The sequence below is a fragment of the Manis javanica genome, chromosome 3, assembly GCF_040802235.1.
Source record: "Manis javanica isolate MJ-LG chromosome 3, MJ_LKY, whole genome shotgun sequence".
Lineage (NCBI taxonomy): Eukaryota > Metazoa > Chordata > Mammalia > Pholidota > Manidae > Manis > Manis javanica.
In genome coordinates, this window is record NC_133158.1 from 77,425,166 (window position 1) to 77,437,302 (window position 12,137).

General features: G+C 34.2%; 1 protein-coding gene across 4 annotated transcripts in view; it reads right to left on the bottom strand.

Annotated features, from left to right (window-relative positions):
• Positions 1 to 3,336: 3,336 nt before the first annotated feature.
• The window catches only part of CEP97 (centrosomal protein 97), a 70,430-nt gene continuing 61,629 nt past the window's right edge, over positions 3,337 to 12,137 (bottom strand). For 3 of the 4 annotated variants that reach the window (XM_036998699.2, XM_036998700.2, XM_036998698.2), the window contains 2 exons: positions 9,303 to 9,378; positions 3,337 to 7,878 (listed from right to left, as the gene is read on the bottom strand). In XM_036998699.2, coding sequence (XP_036854594.2) covers positions 7,177 to 7,878; positions 9,303 to 9,378 — 778 coding nt within the window. In that variant the 3' untranslated portion in view covers positions 3,337 to 7,176. Of the gene's footprint in view, positions 7,992 to 9,302; positions 9,379 to 12,137 lie in introns of all 4 variants that reach the window. The other variant, XM_036998701.2, reaches the window with a different exon arrangement.

The following is a 12,137-nucleotide window of genomic DNA, read 5'->3' on the forward strand; positions in this document are numbered from 1 at the left end:
AAGAAATCAAAAGGGATATGTAAGAAAAAATATCTTGAGACTAAAGAAAATGAAAAGACCAAAATATATGGGATGTAGCAAAAATAGTTCAAAGAAGGAAGTTTACAATGATAAACACATCCATCAGGAAAAAAGAAAGATTTCAAATAAACAACCTAACTTTACACCTCAAGGAATTAAAAATAAAAGAACAAAAGAAGTCCAAAGTTAGCAGAAGAAAATTATGAAGAAAATTACAGAACACAAAAACAAAAGAAAAGATTAACAGAACTAAGAGTTTGCTCTTTAGAAAGATAAACAAAAAAAAATTCCAAACCTTTAGCTAGATTAACCAAAAAAAGAGAGAGGACACAAATAAATAAAATTATAAATGAAAGACTAGCTATTACAACTGATAGCAACCAAAGGATCATAGAAACTACCAGGAACAATTATACACCAACAAATTAGACAACCTAGAGGAAATGAAGAAATTTCTAGAAACATATAATCCACTAAGAGTGAATCAAGAAGAAAATTGCAGACTGATGAATAAGGAGATTGAGTCAGTAATCAAAAACTCCCCAACAAAGAAAAACCCAGCAGATGGTTTCGCAGGTGAGTTCTACCAAAAACACTTAAGGAATTAATGCCAGTCCTTCTCAAACCCTTCCAAAAATTGAAGAGGAGAGAAACACTCCCAAACTGACTTTCTGAAGCCAGCATTACACTAATACCAAAGCCAGATAAGGTCACTGTAAGAGAAGGAAACTAAAGGTCAATATCCCTGATGAATATAAATGCAAATATTCTCAACATAATACTAACAAACCAAATTCAAAAGTACATTAAAAGGATCATATACCATGCAAGGATGGTTCAATATACACAAATTAATAAATGTGATACATATTAATAGCAAGATTAAAAGAACAGTGATCATCTCAATAGATGCAGAAAAACATTTGATAAAGTTATCCATTCACAATAAAAAAAAAACCTCTCAACAGTTAAGGTATAGAAGGAACATACTTCAACATACATAATAAAGGCCCTATATGACTAGTCCACATCCAACATCATACTCAATGGAGAAAAGCTGAAAGCTTTTCCTCTTAATCAGGAACCAGGGTGCCCATTCTCATCATTCCTATTCAACATAATATTGGCGGTCATAGCCAGTTCTATATGTTAATCAGGCAGGAAAAAGAAAAAGAATACAAATTGGAAGGAAGTAAAATTGTGTCTGCAGATGACATGATCTTATATATAGAAAATTGTAAAGACTCTACAAAAAAAATTTTAGAACTAATCAATGAATTCAGTAAAGCTACAGGATACAAAACAAGCATACAAAAACCAGTTCCATTTCTATACACTAAAAACATACTACCTGAAAAAGAAATAAAACAATCCCATTAAAATAGCATCAGAAATAATAAAACACTAAGGGAATAATTTAACCAAGGAGATGAATGATCTTTACACTGAAAACTCTAAGACAATGATGAAAGAAATTGAGAAAGACACAAATAAATGGAAGAGTATCCTGTATTCATGGACTGGAATAATTAATATTGTTAAAACATCTGTACAATCCATCAATACATTCAATGAAATCCCTATTAAGATTCTGATGGCATTTTTTTTTTACAGAAATAGAAAAACAGTTCTAAAATTCATATGGAACCACAAAAGACTCTGAATAGCCAAAACTAAAAAGATAAATAAGTGGGAGGCACCACACAGCATGATTTCAAACTATATTACAAAGCTATAGTAATCAAAACAGTATGGTATTAACAAAAACCAGACACATAAACCAAGTGAACAGATTTGAAAGCCCAGAAATAAATCCATGTATATATGGTCAACTAATATTTGACAAGAGAAACAAGAATATCCAATAGGGAAAGGATAGACTCTCCAATAAAAGGTGCTGGGGAAACTGGACTTCACCCACCAAAGAATGAAACTGGACCTCTAAAAATTAACTCAAAATGGATTAGGGACTTATAAACCTAAGACCTGATATAAAACTCCTTAGAAGTTGAGAATTTTAAAAGTTCTTTTTAACATTTTAATACACACACACATATAGAAAACTGTAAAACTATGTGAGATGATGGATATGTTAAATAACATTACTGTGCTTAAGTATTTTATAATATATACATATATCAAAGCATCATGTTGTACACTTTAACCTTACACATTATATATCAATTATTTCTCAAAACTGGTAAAAATCTTTAAATAAAATTGAAAAAAAAATTGTAGCAGATATATACAATGGATGTATTCAGCAATAAAAAAGAATGATCAGATAAATCTCCAAATAATTATGCTGAGTAAAAGAAACCAAATAGAGAAGGGGTTAAGGAGATGAATTGTTAGTTGGTGATGAGTATGTTCATTACCTTGATTGCTGTGATAGCTTAATAGGCATGTATGTGTGTCAAAATTTATCAAATTGTCCACTTTGAATACATGCAGTTCAATATGTCAATCAAGATCATTTTTTAAGGTGATCTATGTAATTTTTTATGATTTCATGCTCTAACCAATTTTTTATTGACCAACTGTATTCATCTGCTCAGGTTGCCGTAACAAAATACCACTGATTAAGTGGCTTAAACAACAGAAACTTTTTTCTCATATTTCTTGAGACTAGAAGTCCAAGATCAAGAGCCAGCAGGGCTGGTGAGACCTCTGTTCCCAGGTTGCAGATGACTACCTTCTGTGTCCTCAGATGGCCTTTTCTCTGGGCATGGACAATCTCTTGTGTCTCTTCCTTTTCTTGCAGGACACCAGTCCTTTTGGGTTAGGTCACCATTCTTAGGACTTCATTTAACCTTAATTGCCTCCTTAAAGTCCTTATCTCTACATACAGTCACCTGGGAATTAGGGCTTCAACATATGAATTTGGGGAGGGTGATACACTTCAGTCCATAACACCAACCAACTACTGGTCCTAATTATGTTAAATGAGAAAGGCTTGTACTCTACTTACTCGCTTGCTCCCTAACACTTTCATACCCAGTGTTTCAATACCATCTGACAGTGTCATCTGTGCTCTTTGAGGGATAATATCTACTGAGACATATTCCACTGACTACTCTGGAAGCAATGAAATTTACACCAAATAAAACTAAATTAGCATTTCTTTCATTTCATATCCATTTTCATAATACTAGGACTGTTTTATTGTAAATTCACTTATGTAACAACAATAGCCTGGACTTGCCTTAGTAAAATTCTATCTGCAATTTGTTCTGAATTTTAATTATCCATTAATTACCAGCAAAATGAGTAACAACCAGTACTATTAATCACTATAGTAAACAGATGAATCACTCAAATGTACAAACTTTTTATTTAGAATTAAAAATAGAAACTCAAATACAAATTAAACAGGTTACAATATAAAATATCAAGCCATCTTAAAACAGACTACAACCACTTTAAATAATCTATTTCAAAATAAAATTAAGGAGAAACCTAAAAGTTGTCCAAAATCAAATTATTTTTAATCTTTTATTGGCAACATTAGAATTATTACAAAACATTCAAAGAAATTTAATTAGAAAGTGAACAAAGTCACTACAGAGTGATTCTTGCCATCCACTAAAATCAATTAAGGAATTAAATTTAGTACAATTTTTACTCATTCACAAATAAAAGGCACCTCATTTTAAAAAGACAATTATCTGTTTCTCTCCAAAGCTGTGAGGACTACTTTGTTTACTTGACTTTCAATTTTAATATGGCACAATAGGTTTGATCAGTGAAAGTAGTATCACAAAAATGTTTAGAATATCCCTTAATAAGGTACATGGCAAAATAAAAGTATACATTAACAATGAAGTCCCTTTTTCTTTTCATATTCATTCACAAATGGGAAATCAATCACAGTCATTTTATATTTTCCCTTTTACTATATCTTATTTCTCCAGAAAAAAAAAATTTATATTTTATATATTTTTATAAATCCAATTAAAAGAATCTACATGAAAAAAAGTAGCAAGAAAGAATAGTATCTTAAGTCCATATTGTTTTTGAAAATACTTATAAAAAAATGGGACTAGACTTAACTAGGTAAGAGGAAAATACATATTATGGTGTTTGCATAAATAATCCAAAAGAAAAATCCACACTCAAGAATGGTACCCACATTATTCAAAAAAGTTATTTCATATATACAAACAATTATGTGGGTTACGTATTTTCCTAAAACATGCATATTATGAGTACTTTTATAATTATAATTAAGCTTATAAAACCAAACTATATTGTGTATGTATCAACTGTCACAATTGGACTTTTCTACGCACTGGGGAGGTAAAACTTTACATCTGTTGTTCTATAAAACTGAAGATGAAATATAATCAAATTCAGCATTTCACTAGAAAATTTTATATATCTTGGCAATCTGTTACACTTCTTGTCACCAATAAATGGAACCTAACAGTTATTCTTTTAAAATTTTCATTTCTACTAACACTCTTTGAAAACCATTTTAATCAAATCACATTTCTTAGAGAAAATTCAGTTCTGAACAAATCAGTTTTCTACAAGCTACTTTGCTTTGAGTAGTAGAGTTCTAGCTCTCTTAGTTTTTTTCCCTTTCAAAAAGAATGAAAAATATGCAGACACTCTTACCTGACTCACTAAATGTAAAAATAATAATTATTTACTATTAATTAGCTCTAACATCGGACAAGTCATTTAACTTCTTTGTGCCTCAGTCTCATCTTAGAATAATCTCTAAGCTTCCTTTTCCAATTTTTATGTGGTATGAATTGTGCATCTGCATGAATATCTAGTATCTAGCTTTCCTGTTAGGAAAAAACACAAAGATCATGTGAAAGACAACTTCCCAAACTTTACTAAACCTATTTCCTCTTCTACCAGACCAATGAGTAGCACAGAAACCAAATATTTTAGTTGTAATAAATTATTTTAAATTACACTGTAAACCTACTAAATAAAGTATATTAGTCTATGCCACAGACTTTCCTACACTCTAATTTATATAATTTTAATTCTATCCACACTCAAGATAATCTGTATAGTAAAGGTAAGGGGCTACTTTACATTCTTGCACTTCCAAACATCAGTAAAAGTTAAACAGAATGAAGGACAGAATATTAACCATTATCATATTCCATCAATTTAAAAATAAAAGTATGCTGAATACTATTTATGGGCTAGAAAAACGAGATAAGGTTAAAGAAAAAAGGTAATCTTGCTGAGAAATGCTGATGTTCAAGTGAATTTAGTTGTGTTTTGCCATTTCTTTAAAAACAGACACCTACCTAGAAAACACTGAACCATGACATTTCAGCGACTTCTATGAGAAGTTAATGAAGCTGCACTTTGGTAACAGTGCAGTATAGGCTGTTCTTTCTTTGTCTAACTAAGGGCAGCAAATTAGGCACTTAACTGTAAAATAGAAAAATAGGGTATGTCTAAGAAGAAATTCAAAATCATTCATAAAAGATAATTAGTATTATTCAAAAAGTAAAAAAAATTCTATTTTTATTTAACATACATTCAACCTTACATCTGCTTTACGAGAGAAAAGCCTTTTGAATGCAAGACTGCTGTTTCATTTATAAGAGACAGAAAGTATTTCCTTTTCAAGAGACTCTGGATTTCTGAGAATGAAACCCAGATCTTCTCAACCTGAGTGCTGCATATTTATAAAGGGAGAAAAAAATATCTTACCCATACTGAAGAAATGTTTCTGACTATCAACAATATATAACATGTGATCCCTGACTTTACTCTTGTAAGTTTTTATTTTACATAACTTCAAAGAAGGGGACCTAGTGACTGTAACAGAGTAATGGATGTTTAGCACCTAAATGTCAAGAACACTTAAATATCACCATTGTTTTAAATAGCTGTCAGTCCATAGATAGGGGGAAATCAGATATGTGATGTTCAATGATATTAGAACATTCTCAAAGATTAAAATATCAAGCTTCCAAAAATTATCCTTCATTTGTGAACTGATCTATCTGTAACATTCAAACAGAGTATTATCATTTCTTCCTGAAGTTACATATTCTTTTTAACAAGTAAAGAAATGAGTGTTCATTTTTTTCTTAACCAGCATTAAATTTGTCTTCCAAGGGTGACACTTTTTCAGAGATTTAGAAAGAAAATAGGCCTTTAAAAAGAAAGTCATTCATATTCCACCACTACTATTACTTTCAATGTTCTTCACTATGAAGCAGAGGTCAAAAAGTGAAGTAAATGGCCATGGACCTTCTGCTGAAATACATAAGTAAACATAAAATATAGGAACAGAGAAGATGAACATGAATTAATTTCTGATAATATTGGAACATAAATGCTTATCTGTGGGGTGAAAAAGCACTAAATGAAAAGATAAATGTTTGCTGTGACATTATTCCAAGTGAATGGAGCCTAGTGTCTGCTTTTTTCTTATCTAAGAAAAATATTCTTGTGTTGCCTCTTAAAATATGCTTGATTTTAATTCTGGATGGAACACTGCTTCATATATTAAAACAGATACATAACATTAACTAAAGTTTTCTGGGAGACAATCATCCCACTGAAAATTCCTCCAATCTTACCTTTTCTCCCTATTTGCTTATAAGGCTTTGACTCATAAGGGAGGGAAAAAAGGCTAAAAAAAACAAAACAAAACACGTTCTTACTCCAAAGAGACTGGAAAACGTCATTAGTTCACAATCTCCACATGTATCATTTATATTCAAGTTAATAAATTGCATTCTTCACTATATAATCAATTTCCTTACATACAGAAGAATAAAAATGTTCTTATTTATATCTTTAAGGTAAAATTTCTATCTCCTTTAAGACAGTCTAGTTTATTTTTGAAAGGAAATGAGTACATAAGAAAACAGGAACACTGCTGATGCCATTCAGTTGTTAAGAAATAAAGTGTATGTCAATATTTTTTGATATTGTTTATCAATATTAACATATAATAGTGTTTATTTAGAGCTAATAAAAAGCTAACAAAATCAAAATCAAGATTCGGCTCAGTATCTAGAACACAGAAAATATGAGAGAAAAATACAAATTCTATACAACCAGTAACAAAACGGGGGCAACATTCCCCTTCAAAAAAAAAAAGAGGCAACTGAAAATACCCTAAAACAATTAAGCGGATTTCTGCTTCCCAAGCAACCAGACATGCTACACAGTAATCCCAACATGTAATACCTGAAATGTAGAATCGCATTCTGACTGCTGCCCTTGAACTTCTGCATTTAATTTACAATTATCTGGTGTCTGGCTCATTTCCTTTTGCAAAGCAGGACACAGGCCGTGAGTATTATCTACAGAAGCACCGTCAGACGGGGCATCTAACTTTTCGGGGGAATGAGCTGTGTGAAGCTTATTATTACCTGCACCTTCATCAGAGTTTGTTCCCTCATCAGCATCTTCTAGCTGTTGAACTGAAGTTAAATATTGTTCAAGCAGACTATTATCCTGCTCATTGTTTGAACTTCCTTTACTCCATTCATCATGGTCTTCACTAACATCCTCTACATCTGACTCTTTGCCACATTTCACTGTGTCAATGGAATTCCCCGTCACAGAACTTTCACTGACTTCTGTGGAACTTTTTTCAAAATCCAAAGAATCCTGCAAACAGTGAACTTGTTCTGTTAGGGAGGAATGAAAACCAGAGTCTGGAAATTCTGGTAAAGATTTCTCTCGAGGAGCTTCGTCAGAAGCAATGAACCAAGAGTTTTGATTCAAAGGGGGTTCCAGACTTTGGGTGAAGAATGGAGGTTTAGATGGCATCAGAGTACTTGACACAGGAGGAACATCAGAATGCCAGGAACTTAGCTGCTGGTCCACCATCTGTTGCCAAGCTTGTAGAGACCTTACCTATAAACCAAAGGCCACAGCTTTATTATAAAATAAAAATGATACCTGTGTTACAACTGTCCTTTGAGTTTTCTTCCAACATTCAGGAATTTGATAAATGGCAGATGGCAGACCTAGAATTAGAAACAGTCAGACTCTCTTACTCTTTCCATAACACCTGCAGCCAAACCAGGCTGGCACAAGTGGCCCACGTCCTTAGTCACTAAAGATCCTCAGCAGGAGAGTAGCTATAGGCCTAAGCACCTCTCTTGCTGCTTCTGGAAAAGCAATCAGAGCACAACAGCAGATGTCTAGCTGACTAAGGGGTCAATAATGCACTCAACATACACTAAGGTCCATTTAATAAGGCAGATGAGAACCTATTAATATAAATAGATTCTATATAAGTTATTTTAGATATGCATTTGGGAGAATAGTTTTAAAATTATCTAACAACATAGTATATACAACCCTAAAATACCTAGAAATATCCTCAGTTCTTGATAATATGACCTTTACATTTTATAAGTATGACCAAAATCACAAAATTTTACTGTAAAATCTGCAAAAAGCAAGGCCATACAATTTTTTAGTCCTCCCTTTGACCACCCTTCAAGATAATCACTGACAGCAGTTTGATACTTGTCCTTCCAGACCTTTTACTCCCATTTTTAAATATAAAGGGAGTTTTTAAAACCAAGAAACCCTAAGTTCTTCAACTTGCTGTTTATCACTGAACAATGTCATTTTGGAGCGATTTCCCTGTCAGTGCAAACTATTACCCTATTCTTTTGAACTGTTCCATAGTATTACACAGTGTTATTCCTCTGTAATTTATTTAACCACTCCCCTACTTTTTGTAATTATAAAACCTTAAAAGTCAAGGATTATTTTTTAATTTTGTAAGTAAAATCCTATTATAACAAATTTCTTTTATAAAATATTTCCAAGGAATTACAAAGAAACATTTGATGGAATATATAACAGTAAAGCTGATTGTCTAAACTGTCCCTAAAGTGTGTTTTACAGGAGTCAAATTCTCTCTCCCAAGAAGTCACAGGTACTTCTCAGGAGTTACATACTGAAGCCATCATACACCATCTTACTGTTCATTCACGTATTCCCAAGAGATAAAACTAGAGAGTTATATAAAACTTCAAACTGGTTTTTTTGTATCTATTAGAAAGTTATAACAACATCTGCCAATTCAGTTACTTTTCTTCATCTTTATATTTTTTATATTTCTGGTAAAAATTATGAAAATATTTTTCTTTAGATTAAATAAGATGTACCAAAATTCACTGTCCTAGTTAATGGCAAAGAACCCAAACCACATCCCTAACCTTGAAAGGTGCTTAATATGTCTGACTGCTCTATTATTATCTCAATAAACCTAGAATTTTTCTTTGTTCACATATTGAGAAAATCAGCAGGAAAAAATTTACCTGGTTCCAAAGGAATCTGACAGCCTCCTCTTGTACAAATTTTTTAATACGTTCTTCATCTCTTTCTTTTCTCAATCTACAATAATGCAAAATCCGTTACTGACACAAGGAAGGGTGCTTTGACACGCACTTCCTGTTACAACTGACCAATACATGCATTGGAAAAGAGATTAATAATAGTCCTTTTTATTTTTTAGAATACTAAGCTGAAACTTAAGTTCTAAACTATGACTCCACATAGAAATCAAACAAGATGACCAAAATCTAGATTACATTGATTCTACAAAATATTGCCAGTGATGAAAAATAAAAAGATTAAATAGCTCTTTCTCTGGCCTCAATTTCCCAGTCAAACACACCAAAGGCACAGGAGCTGCAGAAAAGAGTAGTTGATTACTCAAAGCCTCCAAAACAGTTAAGAATTAGAATCTCAGCTTCAAATACCCTCTCTTAAGAGACTAGCAGAACTAACCCCAAACTTCAATCCCGTTTGCCTCAGTCCCTGACAGACTCCTTGCTACATCAACAGACTTCCCCATCCAAACCCTGCCCTCCTTCACTGAAGTATTACACTGGGCTCACTGCCACCCTGTCCATACTTATGCTCATTGCAAACTTAAGGGTCCTCTAGTTGTCTATTTAATCTCCCATTTTGTTCTGAACCTCTGACCCAATTTCCCACTTTCTCTAGCCCTCCAGGCTCTTCTCTACCATCTGGAACTCCTGAATTATAATGTGAAAACTACTCTATGCACCCAACCTCTTCTGTAAACTTCTCCCTGACCAAATCAGACCCTCTTCTCAGGGCATGGTAGCCCTCTCAAGTGGAAGCTACTTTTTTCACTCATCGTTAGGGTCAGAAGACTGCTTCTCACTATTGTTTACGAATGTTTCTGTACCTTCCTACCTGAACTCTTGCCTTCCTAGGAAAATTTCCCCAAACTTATTTTCAGGTACTGGCCTGTCATTACCTGTCTCCATTCACTGACTCTCAGCACCAGTCCTCTCTGCTCCATTCCTGCCATCGTTTCTGGAGGCCTACACATTCTCATGGATGCTCTATCTAACAAGGACCCACCCCACTGTCACTCAGTCTCATAGTTTCACTCAGACCCAATCATTTTGACTATATCATCTTCAGAAATGACTTCCAGCCTCCACACAAACCAGTACCTGGCTGCGCAGCTCCCTGTACTTGCACACACTTCCACAATCCAGACAGCCAACCTTCATCTAGACCTCCAGGCGAGTGGGTCCTTCCCCTCCTTCCTTTCCTTTTACCTTCTTTTAATTCCAAGATCCATCATTATAATCATCCCCTTCCAGACATCTGCAGCTCTCTTGCCCTTCTCTTTCTCCATACCACATTCACCTGGAAAAAAACCCCACTCCTGGCTGACCCAAATTAACCAAGAACAGATCAGCTGAGATGTGCTGATGAAAAATCTTACAAACTCACCTTTCATTTTGCATTTTGCATGTCATTTTTCACACTGTCCAGCAACCCTCCTCCATTTTCTTTATAAATTCACTTTTAAGAGGAATATCCCACATCTCTCTCCTTAAACCTCCCACACCCTTACCCCCTCATTTTCAAATGTTGGGGGCTGATCTGAGCAAAGATCAGTCACACTGGCACTCAATGCCTCCATGACTGACCCCCAACTAAAAACCCTGGATGTCAAGGCTTCCAGGAGCTTTCCTAGTTGGCAATACTTCATATGTGTTGTCACACATTGTTGCTGGGAGAATCAAGCCCTGTATGTACAACTCCACTGGAAGAAAACAACTAGAAGCTTGTACCTGATTTCTTCTGGACTCTGCCCTGTGTGCCTTTTTTCTTTGCTTACTTTAAGCTGTATCCTTTCACTGTGATAAACCACAATCGTGAGCAGAATAGCTTTCCTGAGTTCTGTGAGTTCTTTAGCAAATAAACCTAAGGATAGTCTCTGGGGTCGCCAACATATTTACCAATAATCTCCAGCTTCTAAACAGAATGCACAGTTCTTTGCCCTCCTTATGGTACCTGTCTTCTCTCCTGAATCATTTCCCTTTGGAGCTGGGACACAAACTCTTAGTATTCTACAACTTTGGCAGTCCCTTCTCAGTGTCTTTTGCTGCTTCCTCCTTTTCCACCTAATATTAATATTGCTAGTTGTAATACTAATACTCAAAATAAATTCATGAAATCCTAATTTTCGTGGGTTGGCAGCCAGTAAAACATGGGGACTATGGAATTAAGGAATAATTCCTACTATTGCCTCAGAAATTCAACCCCTTTTAAATCCCTACTATTTTCTTTAAGATTTATGTCACCTATTGAGTTCTTAGGTAGACTCTCTCATCTTCTCATTTTTATACTTAGTTTTTCTACATTTTCCTGTACATTTTTATGTTTAGGTCTGTAGACATCTAGGAGGCATGCATTCACTCAACAGTTATTGCTCTCCTGTACCTGTGTACTGACTGCTGTGCTAGAGATGGAGATGCATAGTGCTTTCAATATACTGTAGGAAATAAGTAAATCAGGAGTGGCAACATGACATGAAAACAGTTCTGGCCACACCAGCAAAGACTTAGTGTTCTCAATCAACTCTAAGAATTTGACACTCTCCAACTGTAACAGACAAACCTTGGCATCTCTGCCTCCATGCTATCCTTTGCTGCCTGAACCTTTGGGCCAAAAGGAAAACAAAAGGACAGGGCTTCTGCTCAACCCTGAGCCTTGTAGCCCTGCATGTTGATAATTAAAAGGAATTTTGCTTACACTTTGGGATTTCTGAAAATAGCTCCTTATCCAAAGCTTGCCTCCTCCAGGAGATAGGGAAATATGTA